General features: G+C 55.5%; 2 protein-coding genes across 6 annotated transcripts; one reads left to right on the top strand and one right to left on the bottom strand.

The window, feature by feature from the left end:
- Positions 1–73: 73 nt before the first annotated feature.
- PLSCR3 (phospholipid scramblase 3) lies at positions 74–8,380 on the top strand. Of its 2 annotated transcripts, XM_061389673.1 has the most exons (8): positions 74–3,895; positions 4,108–4,284; positions 4,548–4,807; positions 4,922–4,964; positions 5,066–5,286; positions 5,561–5,722; positions 7,344–7,505; positions 7,700–8,380. In XM_061389673.1, the coding sequence occupies exons 2-8, from the start codon at positions 4,278–4,280 to the stop codon at positions 7,754–7,756; spliced, it is 912 nt and encodes a 303-aa protein (XP_061245657.1). In that variant the 5' UTR covers positions 74–3,895; positions 4,108–4,277; the 3' UTR covers positions 7,757–8,380. The 2 variants fall into 2 exon arrangements, with proteins under 2 accessions (XP_061245657.1, XP_061245656.1); XM_061389672.1 differs by having other exon boundaries at positions 74–4,284.
- On the bottom strand, positions 8,334–19,267 carry TNK1 (tyrosine kinase non receptor 1). Of its 4 annotated transcripts, none has more exons than XM_061389630.1 (13): positions 16,548–19,267; positions 14,089–14,253; positions 13,852–13,922; positions 13,533–13,724; positions 13,247–13,402; positions 12,847–13,130; positions 12,343–12,616; positions 10,863–10,957; positions 10,388–10,543; positions 9,970–10,049; positions 9,339–9,628; positions 9,161–9,256; positions 8,334–9,077 (listed from the first exon to the last, which is right to left on the bottom strand). In XM_061389630.1, exons 1-13 carry the CDS (start codon positions 16,576–16,578, stop codon positions 8,964–8,966), a joined length of 2,004 nt encoding a protein of 667 aa, XP_061245614.1. In that variant the 5' UTR covers positions 16,579–19,267; the 3' UTR covers positions 8,334–8,963. The 4 variants fall into 4 exon arrangements, with proteins under 4 accessions (XP_061245614.1, XP_061245615.1, XP_061245616.1 ...); XM_061389631.1 differs by lacking the exon at positions 16,548–19,267 and adding an exon at positions 15,774–16,538; XM_061389632.1 differs by lacking the exon at positions 16,548–19,267 and adding an exon at positions 15,167–15,749.
- Positions 19,268–20,901: the final 1,634 nt, after the last annotated feature.

The following is a 20,901-nucleotide window of genomic DNA, read 5'->3' as shown; positions in this document are numbered from 1 at the left end:
TCTAACTTCCTAAAAGAGAAAGGGCAAAAATTGCCAACCTTTGAACTTCCCTTTCCCAAGACCGAATCAGCGAGGCTTGGGTTTGGGTGGAGAGTCACTGTTCACTTCAGGTTAACTTGTTATGAGGTTTTTAAACTGGTGGGCATTAGAGTCATAAAGAACGCTTGAACTAACTCAGATTCTTACCAAAGCCCTCTTCAGGGCCTGGGAATCTATTCTAACAAGCTCATCCTGTGGTACTGATGCTCACTAGCATTAAGACTAGATTTTGGTAGGGTAGTGGTTTTCTGGGGCACCCACTTACTCTAGAGGTCAAGGTTAAGGCAAGGTGGGATGGGAAGTGTGTCATTACTTACAAAATACTTTGGGGTTCAAAGCTGAGACCGAACATCATGTGTTGGGAGTCAGAAAATACTTCACAGTGCTTGAGATGATTCTTAAAAAGAGCTCTGTTGTGTGGCTGAAACACAGGAAACAAAGAGAAGGAGATAGGAAGGGAGGGGCATGGGGCCACCTGAGTCCTCAGTGTGGGCTGAGTTTCTTAAGGCAGAAAAGGAGTGAGAAAAGGTGGCCAAGCAGGCTGGAGTAGCACCCATGGCAGAGGACTGGATGGTATCTAGGGGACTAATTTTTATTAAAGTGTTCATCAAATGTTGGGTCATGTGTCAGACAAATGTTACAAGGAAATGGAACCAAATGGTTGGACAAGACAGATATTATTTTTCCCTAGTGGGGTTTTCATCTAGTACTGGAAACAGACATTCGACAACTGAACACAAATATATCACTATGAGATGTGCTATGTTCTTGAAGGAAAAGAATAGGGAGGCCAGAACAGTGGGCAGGGTGTGTCCATTGGGTGTGTCCCTTGAGTTAGGAAGGCCTCACAGAGCAGGGCCCCTTAAGGCTGGAATCAACCATGCACAGAGTGGTGGGGATATGTGGTTTTTGGCAGAAAGAATACCTGGTAAACAGGCTGAGATGGAGCAGTTTGAAATCCTTGAGGCTGGAGAGAATTGAGCAGATTGGAGAAAGAGCAAAAGCAGCTTGGCTGACATATAGTGATTAGAGGGTCTCCCATGGCCAGCGCAGGCCTTGCAGGCAGTGGTGGTGAAGCACTCAGAATTTATTTGCAGCCCGACAGTAAATCATTGAAAGGTTTAAAGTGAGAGAGTGCTAAAGTCTGATTTACATGTTTAAAAGATTTGGAGAACCAATCAGAGGACAGCGAGGATACCAACAGAGACCAGCCCAGAAGCCACTGGGCTCAAATACAGAACTTGAAACTGACCATTTCTCACCACCTCCATTGCTACTAACCTGACAGCTGGTCCAAGCCACCATCAAATCTCATCTAGCTTTTTGCAAGAACTTCCCTTGGGTTCCCGGTTGAATTCTCAAAAGGTTCCTATGTCTGTACCTCACTTCAGATGTGTGCTTGTGCTTAGCCACTCAGTCATGTCTGACTCTTTGTGACCCCATGGACTGTAGCCCATGGGGCTACAGAGGACCAGGCTCCTCTGTCCATGAGGTTCTCCAGGCAAGAATACTGGAGTGGGTTGCCATGCGCTTCTCTAGGGGATTTTCCCAACCCAGGAATCGAACCCTGGTCTCCCACATTGCAGGTGGATTCTTTACTGTTTGAGCCACCAGGGAAGCCCTTACTTCAGATATTCTAATGTAATTGAAATGAAGTAGGACCCAGCCAGAGGTTTTTTTAGTTTTGTTGTTTAGTTGCTCAGTCGTGTCTGACTACGACTCCATGGACTGTAGCTCGCCAGGCTCCTCTGTCCATGGGATTTGTTTAGATTTAATATGTATTTAGCCATGATACGTCTTAGTTGCAGCACCTGGGATCATCTATCTTTGTAGCAGCATGTGGGATCTTAAGTTGTGGCATTTGAACTGTTAGTTGAGGCACGTGAGATCTAGTTTCCTGACCAGGAATGAAACCTGGGCCCTCTGCTTTGGGAGCGCAGAGTCTTAGCCACTGGACCACCACGGAAGTCCCAGAGGTACTTTTTAAAGCACCCCAGATGATTTGAACTTGTGGCTAGGGTTGAGGACCACTCTTTCAATATGTGAATCTCATGTCTCCTCTCTGGCCAAATCCTCCAACACTTTGCCTTTCATTCAGTAGAAGCTAGTGGACTACAGGGCCATATGTGATCTGGCCTCCTGTGACCTCTTTCCTCCTCATTCTTTTCATTGCAGCCACACTGGCCTTTGGTTAATTGAACAAACAAGGTACACTTCTACCTCTGGGCCTTTGCCCTTGTCCCCTCTACCTGAAAAACTCTTCATCTAGCAATCTGCATGGCTTAATCCTCAACCTTCTTTAGGTCTGTGCTCAACCATCACCTTGGTGATGCCTTTCTAGTTCACCCTCTTTAAAATTGCAACTCCTGCTCACCATTCTCCTTTCCCTGCTCTATTTTTCCTTACAGCACTTGTCGCCCTCTGACTTCTGATGTATTTTATGTACATTGTTTCTTCCTGGGGAGATTAGGAATTTTGTTACTTTTAAAAAAATGCTACATACTTTTTTTTATTGCCTGTCTGAAATACAGTAGGGGCTCATTAAATCTCCGCTGAATAACTGAATTTCTGTATGTGTTTTGGTGGAGGTTGGCGCATGGTTTGGGCCAGGTAGAATCTGAGGCACTAAGGGATACCAGGAGAGAGGTCTGGCACTTGGGTTTGAAGCAGATGATGACTGAAGCTGTAGGACCAGCCCAGAGGAACATGGACACAGGGACAGAGGAGCCGGCAAACCTGCTTCTCCCTATGTTCATCTTGCTGGGTGAGACCCCCATCTGCCTGGTCACCAGACAGGCAACAGAAGTCATCCTGGACTCCTCACCTCCGCATCTCACCTCTCAAGCAAGTTCTCTTATTATTGTCTAAATATAGCCAAAGTCTGCCGCTTCCCGTCTGTCTACACTATCACAGCTATCCCCTCCCCCAGACTACTGGCAACAACCCAGTCTTAGGTGCCTCTGTTCTCTACCACGAAGTTTAAATGGTTTTCTAAAATAGCTGACTTCCCTCCGTCGTCGGAAAATCAGTGGGCTCCTGCTGCCCTGGGGGGCCAAAGCCCAGCTCCCACAAGGCCTTCTGCGCACAGTGGCCCCGATTCTTATCTAAAAGGGCATTTCTTGCCACTAAGCCTTTAGGCCCCCAAGGCGCAGGACCCCCTCACACCTCCTGGCCTGGGCTCAGGACTCCAAGCCGAGGAAATGATGCCTGTTGGGCAAGGCCTGCCTGCGTCCGGGCTGCCTACTCAGCCTCCTGAGCCTCGCCTCTCACACGCTCGTTACTGACACTGTCTGGCGGCCTGTCGCGTGGCTGGGGGCGCCTGAAGGAAGTATTGTAATGGCAAAGTGTCCGTGTGGGTCACTGCTGCGTCAGGTAGAGAAGACGGGCAAGGTAGCCCCAAGGAGGCAGAAGGGGAGCCAGTAGCCGGTCGGAAAAGCCAATGGGTGAGAGTATAGGGTGCTCGGCTGCGTCAGCGAGGACCGAACCGCCCTCAGGAGGAGGAGCCTGGGGTCCAGCGCCGCGCGAGCGGCCCTCGCTCCCACTAAGGGTCACTGGTCACTCTCCGCCCGCAGAACTGGCGGGGGTCGCAGGGCTAGGTCTCACCCGGCTGCCCTCCCAGGCGAGCTTCAGCATCCGAGCGGAAAGGGCGGGGACGCCCGCCAAGCCACGGAGTGGGTGGCCTGAGCTCTGCGGCCCCACAGGAAAGCAAGCAGGCATTCTTTCTGCGCAGGCGCGCCGCTCTGGCCGGGAGGGGCGGGGCCTGGACGGGTCGGGGGCGGAGTCACCTCTGGGCCCGCCTCCACTAGCTCCTTGGGCCGCCGAGTGCTGGGCACCCGGGCTATTCTAGGGGCTTCAGGTGAGCAGGGGGAACAGAGGGGTCAGGAGACCTCTTTCGAGGTCGGGTCGTCGGTCTGACTGCAGGCCCATCTGTCCTGCCGTCTGCCAACAGCCGCCTACGCGGAGAATGGGAGAACAAAGGGAGGGGGCGGTACTGGGGCCCCTGCGGGAATCCAGGGTCCCAGTGCCCCCGCCTTGCCCGCTGACACTTTCGGTTTCTCCCCGAGTCAGACGCGCCGCCCTAGAGACCCTGGGCCGGCGCTGGGCGCAGCTGCCTCTCCGCGTTTGCCTGTCGGTCTTTGTGTCTGTCTTTGTGTCTGTCTGCTGTCTTCGAGCTTGCCTCCACTTCTAGAACTAAACCTCTGGGACACAGACATCCCGCGAATCCTCGCCCCTCTCCCATGGCAGGTAAGTGGGCGCAAGGTCGAGGGTCTCCGTTATCCCCCCACGGACTTGGTAGCTCGGTGTCAGACGCATCCTCCGGGAATGTGCTCGGACTGGCTGTGTGGGGCCCCTCCCTTCCTCCCCGAGAAGCCGCCGCCCTGCTCCCCCGCCCCATCTTTCTCATTCTCTTCTCATCACATTTTCCCCGCAGCCTCGCGGCCTGTGGGCCAAGGGGTAAAGGGATGAAGTCAGGGACCCCTTCTAACCTACTCTTGTCCCCCCCACAGGCTACTTGCCCCCCAAAGGCTATGCCCCTTCGCCCCCACCTCCCTACCCTGTGACTGCTGGATACCCGGAGCCGGCACTGCATCCTGGGCCTGGGCCTGGCCAGGTGTCCGGGCCCGGGCAGGCACCAGTGCCTGTCCACGTGCCTGCCCCTGCGCCGGGCTTTGCTCTCTTCCCCTCGCCTGGCCCTGGGGCCCCGGGACCAGCTGCCCCCTTCTTGCCATTGCCAGGGGTGCCTTCTGGCCTCGAATTCCTGGTGCAGGTGAGTGGGAGGGAGGGAGGAAGGAAGGAAGGAAGGAAGGGAGGAGTGGCAGGGAGGGGCCCAGGCGACTAGGCCGGCCAGCTGATGTCCGCCTGGCCCCCACTGTCTTTCCAGATTGATCAGATCTTGATTCACCAGAAGGCTGAGCCAGTGGAAAGTGAGTGGAAGGAGGAATAGGTTGGGCCTCATCACGGGGGCAAATAGTGGGCTCTGGGGCAGGCGGTGGTGTCGGAGCCTCAGCATGTCACCCCTTGGCAGCGGTCTTGGGCTGGGAGACCTGTAACCGCTACGAACTGCGCTCCGGGGCTGGACAACCCCTGGGTCAGGCGGCGGAGGAGAGCAACTGCTGTGCCCGGCTGTGCTGTGGTGCCCGCCGGCCCCTGCGGGTTCGCCTGGTGGACCCCGGGGACAGAGAGGTGCTGCGCCTGCTCCGCCCCCTCCACTGTGGCTGCAGCTGCTGTCCGTGTGGCCTCCAGGAGGTGAGTGGAGAAGGCTGAGCCCAGAGAGAAACTTGGATAAGGGGCTGGCCAGTGATGGCGGCAGAACTTAGGTGAGGCATGGGATGAGATCGTCTTCTGATTGGAGTTGGCCAGCAGCAGGTGGGATGGGAGGCCTAGTGAGAGGGAAGACAGGTGGTCTAGTGAATGGGGATGGGAGGTCTCATGAGGGGAAACAGATGATAGAGCTAGACTGGTGAGAGTTTGGGGGCCAGGGTACCTGGCTGGCAGTGATTGTGTCTGTTTCCCACTCCAGATGGAAGTCCAGGCTCCACCGGGCACCACCATTGGCCATGTTCTACAGACCTGGCATCCTTTCATCCCCAAGTTCTCCATTCAGGACGCTGACCGCCAGACCCTCCTGAGAGTGGTGGGGCCCTGCTGGACGTGTGGCTGTGGCACAGACACCAACTTTGAGGTATCAGGAATAAGGGGAGATTCCTGGGACCTTCATAAACCAAGGCATTCATGAGGCAGGATAGTCAAGAGCTCATTAATCCAAACCTGCTGTGATGCCTACCACATTGCTGGCTTTCCTCTACTCAAAAATAAGATGGACCAGGGTCTTATGAAAACATGGCTTAGAGGATTTCATCTTAAGGGCCAATGCTGATTGCAATCTGCAACCTTATGTTGAGGGAGAGAAAAATAATCTTAGGCCAGGCTGGATTTAGGGTGAAGGATGATTATTGAGTGTGCCTTGGGCTGGGCCCACATGGCTGCTGTGTGTGTGAGTTCGTGAGCCCAGGCCCTGGAACAAGCACTGATTTCACTTGTTAACATCCTGTGGCTTGCCTTGCCAAATGTCCACCCATCCACCCCTAGTCTGAAATCCAGGTGATGTCCTTCTTACCATACATTCTGGTCACCAACCTGGAGCCTAGAGAATCCAAGTGGTGACCATTTAAGAGTAAAGCCTGGGAAGCACCTCCTTTTCTAGAAGATAAAGGCACTTGAATACTTTAAGAGATAATTATATGTGTAGATAAGGGAGGAAACGACAGGTATAGTCTGGTAGACTTTCCAAGGCTTCTGATAAGGTGCTCTGCCTAAGGTTACTTTTTGAAACTGAGTCACCTTGGTACCTGGGGAAAGCTTCTTTGATAGGAACTCATTGGCAAAGAGATAATTTGGTGATCTCTGGATGGGAATATGTAGACTACATGGTTCTCATCAGGTCAGTCTTCCTCTTATGCAATATGAATGGTCCACATTTGGGGTTGTGCCCTTGGGACCACAGGGCTGGCTGGGAGAGGCCCTGCCCAACCTGGGACTGGTCTGCAGGAAGTGCCCCAGGGCTGTAGGATCTTTAGGGAAGGGGATGGGCAGGACATCACTCCAGTTCTAGCCACAGGAGAATGAGCGGAGGATAAAGTCCAGGTGGCCACTGTGAATTACCACCCAGATTGGCAGGGCCTGTTGCTGCTGGGCTCAGAGAGGCCAGTGAAGACCCTGGTCCTCAGAGGCCACTTTCTACTGCCCCCTCCTCCCACTGGATGGACTTGTATCCACCCAGGATGAGGCTTGCATGCTGCACTAGACAGAGCCCTCACTACCTTGCAGATGAGAGGACACCCTTCTGGGCCATCTAGGAGCCTGGTTGGCTGAGCACAATCAGGCATTTAGCAGCCTCTTTTAGCCCCTCTGGCCAGGCTACTCTGTACAGGGCACAAACTGCACCAACAGTTGGTGGCAAGGACTTTGGTAACCAAAACAAACCTAGCAACTGGCCATCCGCTAAGGAGATTAGATTGTATTGTGCTTCTGTTTCTCCCAACACTGATGTTTAGTAATCATGGGTGGCCTTTCAAGAGCCACAGATCCAAGTTGCCATCCCGATTTTTCTTGTGGACTCACAAGGTAACTTCGGGTGGCTCAGTGTCCCGATGTCACATGGAACCCAAAGGCTTTGGGAGGATTCACTATGTGTACAGCCTGCACAGTTCATAACCAGGGACTGTGGAAGTGGGACTGGAGACAGATGAGATCAGGCACACCCCTTCCACGTGGGATCTCCCTTCCTCCCTCTTTCCTGCCAGGTGAAGACCCCAGACGAATCCCGCAGTGTGGGCCGCATCAGCAAACAGTGGGGGGGCCTGCTCCGAGAAGCCCTCACTGACACAGATGACTTCGGCCTGCAGTTCCCGCTGGACCTGGACGTGAGGGTGAAGGCTGTGCTGCTCGGAGCCACGTTCCTCATTGTGAGTCGGCGGCCCTTGCTCCTCCCCCAACTACCCCTTCTGCTCTCACTCAGAGGTTCTGAGTGCTTCTTGGCCTCCTGCTAGGAGAGGTTCAGGGACAGAGTCTTTAAGGGTTTGGGGTTCCAGACCTGGGTTGTAATAGCTGAGCCAGGCTGGCCCAGCCAGATATCCTGCTGACCATGCCCTCCCCTCAGGACTACATGTTCTTCGAGAAGCGAGGAGGCGCTGGACCCTCTGCCATCACCAGTTAGAGGCCTTCTCTGGGTGAGGAGACCATCAACTCAACCAGAATTCAGGATGGTCACTCGCCCTGGCCCCTGCTCAGAGGCAGCCCCTTTCCTCCGTGTACACTGCAGGCGAGAGACAGGGAAGCCTGAGAGGCTGGGGGCTTGGTGCCCCATCCCTCCCCTGCTCCCCTGGCCTCCTTCACCCGTGGCCCCTACAGAAGGGTATGTATGAGAGCCCTTCCCCTGCTACTTCCCACATATCCAGTGGTCCCTCAGCATGCAGGCATATCGGCTTTCAAATGTTCCCTACCCACTTCTTCCCAATCCCTTCCAGGGTCTCTGCTCCAGATGAGGCCTTAGAATGCAGGACTCGGGTTTTCTGACAGGGCTGGAGGTGGGAAAGGCACCAAAGATGGCAGACCTGGCCACCCTTTCCCTGCATCAGCTTGGCCAATTCATTCAGCCTCAGACGATGGCACTCTGAGGGCATCCTACCTCCCCACTAGGGCCAGGACCCCAGTGCCAACTTCCTCTCCCTCAGCTGGTGCTTGCTGCAACTTCCTGTGCCTTAACCACCTGTTCCTTCCCTTGTCCCAGGAAGGAAGCTGTATCTTTTTATGTTACATTCATATAAACTTTGTAACTTTTTGCACAGTGGAAGATGTATGTGATAGGAGAGGGCAGGAGAGAGAGTTGGGTGTGGGAAGAGACAAAGGGAAATATGACAGCTGGGATGGGCAGGGTCTGGCCCATCTCATAATCCACACTGCCAAGATCATGTGTCCTTGAGTCTAAGAGAGCCCCTTTCATCACCCATGATGGCCCCAGACCACGCCAAGGCAGCTGAGGCCATATTCCCCAAGTCATCCAAGATGGCTGCCCCCACAGAGCCCAGTGTGGTAGCTGGTGGCAGTTCAGGATGGCTTCTCCCGTGACCCAGAATGGCCTTGTGCTCATTTTCTGTAGTGACAGAAGCTTCCTGTGGGTATGATGTGGCACAGCTCCGCTCTTCCAAGTATGCCCTCTTGTTGGGCAGAGTGGACTAGATCCTCCTATGGCCAAGGGAGTTTGTGCCCTCAGAGGCCAAGGGGCAGGTGAGGAGACACCAGTGCCCGATGCTGGGCTCCTCCTGTACCTATCACAGGCCTGTTGGGACCTTGTTCTGCTTCTGCCTGGTCTCATGTGGCCAGGCCCTTGGTCTGTCTGGTGTCTGTGCCCAAAGGAACAAAGCTCAGGGCCGGGCCAGGACATAGCGGCTGGCGGCCGAGAGGTCCCACTGGTAACGCTCCAGGATGCGCCGGCAGTCCGCTCTGGACCAGCTACTGAGGTAGAAAAGCTGCTCTACCTGTGGGGGTGGGAGGATAGGCAGTTGACTGCCAGACAGCAGGGCCAGGAAGGGCGGGAACCAGGGGAAGGGTCGGACTTTACCTTGAGGTTCCGTATGGCAGAAACCACATCTCCCCCGGTGGCTCTTAGAGCAGCCTGGCACTCCTGGTGGGTGACTCCGTGCACACTCAGCTCCACCTGCCGGGGACGAAGCCTCACTTAGGCCCCTTCCCCAGTCTGTAGCCCCTCTGGACACCGGGCCACTTCAGGGAGACCTCACCTCCATAACCCTCCTCTGCAGCTCAGGGTCAGACAAGGGTCCTCCGGAGGGGATGGCGGCTTTGCTGGCTCCAGGTGCTCCTATGGGGTGACTCTGGGGGGATTCTCTTTTGGGCCAGGGAGGCCGCTCCCTGGAAGGCTGGGAAGAGCTGGTGGCCATGGGAAGGCGGGGTGACCGGCTTGGGGGTCCCTGGGGCCCAGTTCTGGCATGTCGAAGTTCAGGGGGGCTCGATCCGCCTCCTGTGGGGCGGGGACCCAGGGAAAGAACCGACTCCAGACTCTTGGAAATGCCTGCATATTTGAGAAAGAAACCACAACTTGAGAGGAAGCCCAGCTGCCTTCTTTCTCTGGCTATCTGTGCTGTCCTTGGGGTGGTCCTCTGTCCAGGCGGACCAGAACCCAGATGTGCAGGATGGATGCCCATATCCAGGCAGCCAGGGGGCCCAGAGAGCGGCCCAGGGCTGCAGGGGGGAGATGCTGCCCAAAGTCCAGCCAGCATGTCAGCAGGCAGAGAAAGGGCAGGACACGATAGGTGGGGAGATCACAGATACAATCAGAGCAAGGGGCACTGTTGGAGGGTGATTCCAGACCTCCTGGGAGACACCGCAGGCTGTCCCCACCGCCATGCCCACCTTTAGTCCTCTGCAGAGCCACATTCCTTCTCTGGCCCCGAGCCTGAGGGGCATCCTGAAGCTTTGCCTTCCCTCTGTCCCTGTTGGAGAGTGTTCCAGTTCATTCTCCACCCCCACCCCAGAGAGCAGTGCCCTCCCCCAAAGAATCTCTGGGGCCTCCAAGCAGGCTGAGACCTGAGGCACGTCCAACCTCCCCTCCACCTTTACCCCTTCCCCTCCACCTTCCCCTCTCTGGGGCCTCCAGGCAGGCTGAGACCTGAGGCACGTCCAGCCTCCCCTCCATCTTTACCCACCTCCCTCCAACTTCACCTTTCTCCCCTCCACCTTCACTTCCCCCACAGGCTCCCCTTCCAGAAAAGTTGCTGGGCTTGGTTGGTTCCCTAGCCTAGCTCTGGCCCCAACTCTTTCATGTCCTTACCCATCTGCGTTTCTCTGGTGTCGCTCTACCCGGGCAGGGGTGCCTCTGAGGATGGGGCGGGTGGCTGGTGGGTCTACCAGTGTCACCGCTGAGGCTGGGAAGCTGCCCACTTTGAACGTGCGACCGTTCTGGCCCTTCCAGGTTGTGGAGTCAGGGCTGTGGGAAGAGGTGAAAGGGCTGGGAGCCAGGGGACAGTGGGGGCTGGGCCCAGTCCACATTCAGCTCACAAGCTGTGCGCTACGGAGCCACATCTGCCTGGAGGAAGGGATGCTTTTTTCTCTTTAATACAAAAGGGCTCTATAGGCCAGCGGTGGCTCTAGGGGGGGAGGCCAGGACTGTGGTAGAGCGCTTGGGGCGGGGAGAGGAGGCAGAGGCCTGGGGTTCAAGGAACTGGGGGGAAGCTGAGCTGGGACCAGCATCAGGAAGGTTGGAAGAGTGTCCTCCTGGGGCTGGGTGGGAGGCATGAGACCCTCACCTGCCCTCAATGATAGTGATGGGGTCACCAGGCTCCATCCTCAGAGCACCGGCCTCCATGACCTCCCTCACACAACGTCCCTCAGGAGGCCAGGCCTGTAGAGACAGGAAGAAAGGGTGGGTGGGCTTGTGGCATGAGTCACAAGGGTAATGTCATGGGAACAGAGGAGAGACTGTTCATGCACCCATCAAGCAAACCCCTACCAGGTGTGTCCTGGGCCCAGGGGGGAATGGTCCCTGTCTCTTGGTTGTAATCCAGTGGAGGCAGACCTGGATTCCATGCCAAGCTGGACACAGCCCAGGGGTCAGGAAGCAACAAAAGGGGACCCTGCCTTTATCTAGGGGGCCAAGGGGAGAGTCACCCTGTACACTTTCACTCCATACCCAGGCCCATCAGATCTGCCTCCCAAGCACCTCTGGGAATTCTCCACTTCTCTGTAGCACCACTGCCTCCACCTTCATCCAGACCTCTTCCTCTCACTTCTGCTTCACAGTCACTGCAGTCTACTGGTCTTCCCATCTTCAGTCTCATCCTTCTAATCCATTCTTGCACCACACCTGAGTATGTGCTATGCTAAGTCGTTTCAGTTGTATTCAACTCTTTGCAACCCCATGGACTGTAGCCCACCAGGCTCCTCTGTCCATGGGGTTCTCCAGGCAAGAATACTGGAGTGGGTTGCCATGCCCTCCTCCAGGGATTTCCCCAACCCAGGGATAGAACCCATGTCTCTTACGTCACCTGCATGGCAGGCGGGTTCTTTACCACTAACACTACCAAGGAAACCAGAGTGACATATATATATAAGGATGGCTTGTAACTTTCCTGCTCACAACCCTTACGTGGCCCCCAGATGTCCTCAGAGTTAAGGACTAAACTCCTTTAATGTTAGAGTATATAGTGATTTAGGGCACAGCTCTGCAGTCAGTGACTGGTGCAGCTCTCCATTCCTCCACTTCCTGTGTGACCTTAGGCAAATCACTTAAACTGTCAGTGTCTTAACTGCCCCCTCCCTAAGATCGAGCTGGGTTGTTGTGAGGGCTGAATGAGTGAAGATGCATCAGGATACATGGAGAGCACTTAGTACAGTATCTTACACATACCAAGCGTTCTCAGTGCTAGCACCAGTTATTTACCCTGTCTTATAAGTCCCTCCTTGGTGCGCCCCCAAAGTGCCTCTGCCACCTTGGTCACTGTACTTCCCCCTCCCACGCTGAACCTTTCCTCTGCCTGTCAAACACCCACTGCATCCTGCCGCTCTGGGCTCCCCTCTCTCTTCCCCAGCCCCCAGCCAGCAGAAACTAGACCCCAGCTGTCTCCCTGGGGCTCTGAGGACCCTAAAGGTGGGGAATGAATCTGCTCTGTAGAGTCAGGTCCCAGACCCCAAACTGGGAGTCAGTATACATCCATCTTGTGCATGGGACCCTGGGAAAGGAAGCAGACGCAAGAGAGACGGGGTTTCCGGGGAGGCAGGAGCTCCCACCTCTTGAAGCAGCCCCTCTAGGTCGGAAAAGGTGGGCCGGTCAGCAGGGTGGGAGGCCCAGCAGCGCAAGGCCAGGGTGTAGAGGGCCCTGGAGCAGAGAGGAGGCTTGGGCAGGCGGGCTCGGTCCTTCTCCAGCCGTTGCAGGATGAGGTATGGCGGGACCCCGGCCCAGGGCTCCTCGCCCCCAGCGAACATCTCCCACAGCGTCACCCCATACATCCACACGTCCGAGGCAGACGAGAAGGCCCCGTGGCGCAGGCTCTCGGGCGCACACCTGCGGAAGCGGAGCTGAAGGGGGCCGGACGTGTGCGCAGGGTGTGCGCCCGGAGCGCCCACCTGCCACTGGGCACGCCCCCTTAATGCGGCCTGCCGTCCTGCGTTCCTTCCAAAGTCCTCCTTTCTCGGCCCTTCCAGACCGGAAGACTCCTCTAGTCCCCGCCTCCCTCAGAGGACCACCCCCTCGGCTCCTGCCCCCAGATCCTGCCCCTCCGCCCAGGTTCTCACCAGGCAAAGGGGATGCGTCGGGGCCCGCCCATGATGTAGCGGCCCCGGGCGCCGCCCAGCGGTCGCACCAGCCCGAAGTCAGCCACCTTGATGGTGCGCGGTGAAGCCAGCAGCAGGTTGCGCGTGGCCAGGTCTCGGTGGACCAGCCCACGGGCCCCCAGGTACGCCATGGCCCCCGCCACCTGCCGCAGGAAGAGGCAGAGCAAGGCCAGGGCCAGCGGGGGCGTGGGGGCTGGGGCCGTCAGACGCGCGTGCAGGGAGCCCAGGGGCGCCAGCTCCATCACCTGCAGGAGCATGTCGGTGTGAGCGGTGGTCCGGCCCCATGAGACCCTAGCGCTCATTCTCCTGTAGCCCATCGGCCCGGGGACTGTCCCAGGTACCAGCGTCGGGGTTTGCTCACCATCTGCAGAGGCTGACCCAGTACAAGGCCGTGCAGACGCAGCACGTGTGGATGCTCCAAGTTCATCATGACAGACACTTCTCTCAGGAAGTCCTCTAGCTCAGTGCCCTCGGGACCTTCGGGACCCACCCGGAGGGACTTGACAGCCACTGGGACCTGGGCGTGGGGGGAAGCACCGTCAGGCACGGGAGCAAACAGTTAAGCCAAGGCCAGAGCAGAGAGGGCCCTCAGAGAGGGGGCAGCTGGCCCAAGATCCCAGAATGAAGTAGGCTCCCTGGACACTCACAGTCTGGCCGCTGGGTAGTGTCCACAGCCCTCGGTGCACCATGCCAAAGCAGCCGGAGCCCAAAAGCTCCCCTCGGCACACAGCCCGGTTTGGGATCAGACACTTGAGTCTCCCATCTGGCTCAGGGAGGGATGGAAGGCTATCTGAGGGTGGGGTGGTCTCCTTTTGCCCAGAGGCAAAGCCCCCAAGGATCTGAAACAAGGATGGGAAATCAGGTGTGTGGAACCCTGTTTACACTCTTCTCTGCCACTCAGCCTGCCCCTTACCCAGGCCTGAGCTGGCCCTGAAAAGCCTCTTGCCCCCACCCCAAAACACACACCTTGTAGACCCAATTCTTAGACTTGAGCCCCGAACGGTGCCTCTTCAGAGCTTCAGCCAGTCTACGTTGGGCTGAGGGAGGCCAGAATCAGAGGGATGGGGTAATGGGGGTGGCAGGGAGCAGGATGCAAGGGATTTACAAGCAAGAAGAAGGCTGGGGTGTGTGGTGGTTGGAGGAGAGTCGCAACTAACAGGCTGGGGAAGGAAACAGTAGGGCCTAGTGGCAGGGGACTCTCACCAGGCCGGCCCATGCCAATGCCATCCAGATCTTCAGCTCTTACAAAGTCGAAGTGCTCCGGCCGAGTCACGTTAAGCTCCTCCAGGATGGGCCGGTAAAACTGGGCCAGCTGGAGGTCTCGGAGCAGCCGCAGCAGCCACAGGGAACCCGCCTCGGGGAGCATGTCTACAGGAGGGACCCCTGTGAGGCCCCGTCCTCCAGTCACATGGTCCAGGGTAGTCACCTGAGACACTCAGGCACCAGAGACATGGTTGCCAGTTCCACCCACAAACCCTCAGAAACACTCAGGTACAGAGGGAGGGAATCTCAGGATCAGCCAGGAATCCTGCCCCTCATACACACAAACCCCACCCAGGAAGAATGTTCTCTTCACACCTAAGATTTTAGCACCTAGCAGACTTCAGGTGTGTGGCCCTGCTCTGAGATATGGCACACTGCCTGTACCCCCATGCATGCTAAGTCGCTTCAGTCATGTCCAACTCTTTGCAACCCTATGGACTGTAACCCACCAGGCTCCTCTGTCCTTGGAATTCTCCAGGCAAGAATACAAGAGTGGGTTGCCATGCCCTCCTCCAGGGAATCTTCCCGACCCAGGGATGGAACCCGCATCTCTTATGTCTTCTGCATTGGCAGGTGGGTTCTTTACCTCTAGTGCCACCTGGGAAGCCCTGCCTGTACCCCTAGGCCACCCAGATATACTGCCTCTTAGACTTGGGGTGCACCCTTGTACACACCCACTCAGGTACACCGGAGACATTCTGATCCACCACATACACTCCAGAGATGCCCAGATACACTAACCACACTTCAGACACAGAGGTACAACACACACACACATCACACCTATAGATCCCCTAGAGATATGATGCAAAAGACACCAGAGACACATGATACATGTCCACTCCCAGCTGAGGCATATATTAGCTGCCGCAAGACACCAGGCTTCCTGCCACATACCCCTCACACACCCCCTTGAGACATGTTGAGTTTACTGCCTTCAAGATTCACCGGCCCTCACGTGTGAGACACCTAGGTCCACACAACACACAAGACATCAAGCTTTGGTGTCCACATGTACCTGAGATATGCCGGTAGGCTGCCCCCTCTGCCCAGAGTCATTGCCTCTTCCACACCCTAGGCAGCAACATGTGAAATCAAATCGGGCATTTGTGACGGGCGGTAAACCTCAGGTACTGCTCAGAGACACCCAGGCTGCCAGGTACACAGTCCCCTCCCCACCCACCTGAGCTCAGATCCCGAGACAGAGCCCGGCTGGCACTCGGGTGTCCCAGGCAACTCCACCAGTCTTTATTCAATAAGGCTCTCGGTGCCGGCTGTCTGCGCACACACTCTCCCTCACACACACCTGCCCCCCTCCCACCCCTACTTAGTTAAGCCCGGAGGAAGCGAAGGGCCCCAGGCTGGGTCCCGAGGGACGCTCGGAAGTGGCGAGGAACCGCGGGCCACAGCAGGGGCGGGGGGAGGAGAAAGTTCAGGGTGCTAAGCACATCCGGACCAGTGGCCAGGTGAGAAGTGGACGGACAGCACGAGATGGGGGACAGGAGGAGACGTGGCCGCGGAAGAGAAGGACCGGGGAGGGGAGGCTCGCACCCCCGGACGCGCCCCCAAACGAAGGCCGCCCCGCCAGCCCGGCCCCCAGAGCCCCTGCCTCTTCGGACCCTCACCTGGCGAAGGCGGAAGCAGCGGCTGGGGAGCCGCCCAGGCTGCCGGGACTAAATCCCGGGGAGGGCAGGACCGAAGCCGCGGGGCGGGGCCTGGCGGCTTGGCCCGGGTTCCCCGAGGGATGAGGTGGTGGCGGGGGGCGGGTGAGGGGGTGGATGAGGTGGGGGTTGGTCCTGGCGGCCGGCCAGCCAGGCCAGACCCTGGGGGGTCTCCCTTCGCAGGTCCTTTGCTCGCCCGCTTCCCACCCTCTCTCCACCTTCCCGCCCTCTTTTCAGACTTCTCCAAAGAACTTCTCACCCCTTCCCAGACTTCCTCATCGGTGTCTCGTTCCCCCTTCACCCCTGCCCCGTGCCCACTTCAACCGAATCCTCCACCTCCCTCAACCAGCGCCCCACCCACGAAATGAATAACCCCTGGTAGAGAGACCCGCCCAGGGCCCGGGGATAAAGCTAAACAGGACAGAGTCCCTGAGAGGGCTTCATGGCACTCTGATGCAGAAAGCCGGCCTGGAGCAGCTTTCTGGGCTGTGAAATGGCGCCACGACCGAGGTGTTGATGGTGGCGCAGGTAGCCAGCTCCAGACCGACCGCACGGAGTCTCTAAGATTAAAGCCCTTGGCCTTTCCCCCTGCTCTGAGTGTCCTTTCCCGGTCTCATGTGCTGCCCCCGAAATGGACCTTTTGGGGAGCTCCCCAAGGTGGAACATGTAGGGGGCTCTGGAGCAAGTGGGGTGGAGACAGCTTCTGAGTGGCTCCTCAGCCCAATTCCAGCTTGGTACCTGGTCTTGGTGATCCAGGGCAGCGCTCCATACCTCAGGGCACAACTTCCCATCTCTGGCACTTCCTGGCCTCCTTCTGGCCCCTCCCACCTGTTACCTCTGCTGACACCAGGGTTCTGTACACTTCTGCTTGCCCTGTGGGGCGGAGACATAGTCTGGCTCCAAGAAGGCTCTGAGAAGGAGTATGCCCTCTCCCTTTCCCTCACGGGTCTCAGGACCAGTCTTAGGCCATCTGGCCTACGTCCTTCTGTCCCAGGGATAGATGTGTGAGCATAGCAAATGTAGTCTGCAGAGTTCCGTGAGGGGCAAAGCCCCCTCACCTTGGTAATCATGGAAAATTCCAGCATCGATGGGAAAATCGTAGTTCACAGTTCTGTGGTTTTCTTGCCAGCTCTCTTGCCCTCCCACCAGGGCAGATAACAGATGTGATTGTTCCCTGCACATGTCTCATCTCTGATTTACTATGGACTGGCTCCACACGGGAGGGGCTGGATCTGTCAGGTGTCCTAAGGTACCTGGGACAATGTAGGCCTATAATAGGTACAGTGCATATTGTCTATGAAGAAGTCTGCTCAGTCTAACTGCCAAGCCCTGGGCGGTGAAAAGTGTGGAGTCCTGACTGCTAGATCTCCAGGGAATTCCCCAGCTATTACTATTTCCCATTTCTAAAACCCAGAGATGGTTTCTGCCTGCTCTTGACCTTTCGGTCAACAGAATCACACACTTTACTGTTTGCATTTGGTTTCTTTCACTCAACATTTTTTTATTTGGTTGGGGTTTTTCTTTTTTCCCAAATTTTCATTTATTTTTAGCTGTACTGGGTCTTTGTTGCTGCGGGAGGGCTTTCTCTAGTTGCTGAGAGAGGGGGCTACTCTCTAGTTGTGGGGGTTGGGCTTCTCATTGCAGTGACTTCTCATTGCAGAGCATGGGCTCTAAGTCTCGCAAATTATAGAGCACAGGCTCAGTAGTTGTGGCCAGTGGGCTTAGTTACCCTGTGGCATGTGGGATCTTCCCGGCACAGAGATCGAACCTGTGTCCCCTCCATCGGCAAGCAGATTCGTAACCACTGGACCACCAGGGAAGTCCCTTTTCCAATTTCTTGATGGGAGAAACAGCAGTTCCATGAGCATCTTCAGGAAAGAGCAGGTGAAACCTGATTTTCCTCTGGATGTCCAGTGTCCTCACAGATCTGGGTGCACTGGAAGTCCTCTGGGTATTGAATGAATTAATACATGCATGTAGAGCACATGGTGGGATATGAAGGCCGATGCAGCCGGAGAGGCTGGCAGAAGCCAAACTAGGTGTCAGATCATCCTTCCAGCAGGCTTTCACTGTGCCAGGTTCTGGGGACCCAAGTGAACAAGCTGGCACGATCCCTGACCTAGTTGGGTTCAGTCTGCAGGGCCTTGCAGAATGCGGTCAGCTCAGGCCTTGCCTTAGGGCTTTGGTACCCCCTGAAAAGTTTTAACAGGGGAGTGACAGAACCAACCCGAGGTGTAAAGAGGCTGGGAAAAGGTGAGAGAGAAAAAAGAGGGAACTCAAGGAAGAGACTCTGACCATTGGCTCAGGGGAGAGAGGCTGCCCTGCCATCCTTGGCGTGGGATGGAAAGGAGACTGAGGAGGGGGCGCTCCTGACTGAACTCTTGGCCTGGTTTGCTCTGTGCTCCAGCAGGAAACCAGAGGCAGAGGCTCCACCCACCTTTGTCTTTGACTTGGAAAAACCCCAGGAAATCAGAGGCCTCTTTATCCCCCTTTGTTTCTTATTTTTGGAGTTAAGCGTCTCTCCTCCCCCACCTTTGCCAATAAAGATGATGCGGTTTGGAGGAGCAGAGCCTGATGATTCTCACTCTGCCTCTGGAGGCCTGCCTCCAGGCTGAGATGGGGCATCCAGCTAACACTTAAACTTGGAGGCCCAGAGCACCACCCCCTCCACCCTCTCCATCTGCCTTTCCCCAACTTCTGCCTGGCCCTGCAGGCTCTGCATCCGAGAAAGATGAGCACATTCACACCACCAGAGCCAAGTTTTTCCCCAAAGGGCAGAGAACCAGGAGGACAAGCAGAGAGGGCGGCCCGGTGGCCAACCTCCCCTCCCCCACCTTGGGTTTGGCAGACAGGTAGGACCCATCCTTCTGCAGGAACCATCCTGGTGCCTCTGCCTTCTCCCTTTCTGCCCTGATCCCTGAGATCACTGAGCTTTTCCCCTTCTCCCTGACCACATCAACCTCTCAGCAGAGGAAAGCCCCCCAACATTCTGGTTCTCTCTCTCCTCTGAGCCTTTGCATGACTATTCCCTCTTCTTGAAAGTCTTCCCACCGTTCTCCAAATCTGGCCTTGCTAAGTGCAGGCAGCCTACCCCTAATCTGGTCTGGACTCTTCCCCTACACCCTAAGATCCTTGTGCTTTCTTCTCATTGTACTCATTGCTCTGATAGAATTTGCCAGTAACTTGTCTATCTCTCCTGTTAGATTCCAAGCTCCAGGTAGAAAATGACTTCATCTTGTCTGGGCATTGCTATGTCCCCCATGCCCAGTATGGTTCTGACTCATATGATAAGTGCTCAATAACCTTTGTTGAACAAATGGACGAGACAGAGTCATCTGGATAGAGTAAAGCAAAGGAGATTTTTGACATCAGGAGCTCCTTTGGTGAGAGTGATGGGGATGGGAGTTTCTAGACTTAATCCATAAGTGTTCTCCTGGTGAACCCAACCCTGCCCCCTCCCCCCGTGACACTCCCTGGTCCCACATAGTTAGCTCTCCCCAGACCCTTGAGTAACACCCTCTTGTTCCATCACCCCATTTCCATCTCCCAGGACCCTGAGGTCCTATTCTTTTCCAGTTTACATTTGCTCACTAGTTAATGGAGTCACCAGCCCACCACCTTGTATCTGTCTGACGGTTTTCTTTTCAAAGTGGAAGCAGTCTTAAATCTTCCATATTCCGACAGGCTCATAATGGAGCTGAGGGCCTTTACAGAACAGTAGCTCTGGGACATCCCAGGTGGTCCACTGGCTAAGACTCTAAGCTCCCAATGCAGGGGGCTCGGGTTCCGTCCCTGGTCCAGGAACTAAATCCCACATATCGAAACTAAGAGTTTGCATGCTGCAACTAAAGATCCCATGTCCTGCAACAAAGATCTATTGCAGCCTAATTATTATTATTTTTGAAACCAGCTGAGAGCTCACTTTCGGAGTCTGACTATCTGAGTTTGGATCCCAGCTTGATCACTTACCATCCTATAAATCTGGGCAAGTTACTTCATGTTTGTACACCTCTGTTTCCTCATCTTCAAGATGAGATTATTAGGAGTATCTACCTTGTGGGGTTATTGAAGAATTAACTGTGCCCATGTGTGTGGTAGCCGGTCTCCAAATCAGCTCCCAGTGAACCTCCCCAGCTGGTATCACAGTGTCATGCCTTTCCACAATGATCTGTGTAATCGATGGGGCTCCCAGGTGTCGCAGTAGTAAAGAACCTGCCTGCCAATGCAGGAGATGCAAGAGACACAAGTTCGATCCATGGGTCAGGAAGATCCCTGGAGAAGGGAATGGCAACCCACTCCAGTATTATTGCTTGGAGAATCCCATGGACATGGAGCCTGGCATGCTATAGTCCATGGGGTCACAAAGAGTGTAATCAATGGGCTATTGTGAGGATGGTGTGTGACCTCAGAGCTAGGTAGTAAAAGGCAGTGTGGCTTCCACCTCGCTCTCTTGGATCACTCACTCTGGAGGAGGCCAGCCACCATGTCCTGACAGTCAAGTAGCCCAGTGGAGAAGCTCCACTTGTCGAGAAGTTGAGGGCTCCTGCCGTCGGCTGACACCAACCAACCAGACATTCGAGTGAGCCATCTTGGAATCTTGAAGGCTGATCCACTAGCCCTTAGATGTCTGCAACCCTGACCTACATCTGGACAACATCCTTACCAGAAACTCTGAGCCAGAAACACCCATTTTAGCTGCTTCTGAATTTCTGATTCACAGAAACCATGAGATAATAAGGGTTTACTGTTTCAGACAATTGAGTTTTAGAATAATTTGTTACACAGCTATACGTAAATAACACATAGTCTGAAACATAGTCTTCATACCTGTTAACCATCATTAACTCCATCTTACAGATAGGAAGACTGAAGCTCAGGCTGGTGAACTGATGTTTTTCATGTACATATACAGCTATTAATAGGAAGTGGCAGTGCCAGCCATATCCTCAAACCAGGGCCTTTTTTTGTTGTTTTTTGTTATTACTTTTGGCCACACCACCATGGCATGCAGTATCTTAGTTCCCTGACCAGGGATCATCGAACCCAAGGTCCCTGCAGTAGAAGCACCAAGTCTTAACCACTGGGCCCCAAG

The sequence above is a fragment of the Bos javanicus genome, chromosome 19 (genome assembly GCF_032452875.1).
Source record: "Bos javanicus breed banteng chromosome 19, ARS-OSU_banteng_1.0, whole genome shotgun sequence".
Taxonomy (NCBI): domain Eukaryota; kingdom Metazoa; phylum Chordata; class Mammalia; order Artiodactyla; family Bovidae; genus Bos; species Bos javanicus.
The sequence above is the reverse complement of the archived record's forward strand: the minus strand, read 5'-3'. Positions and strand labels throughout refer to the sequence as shown.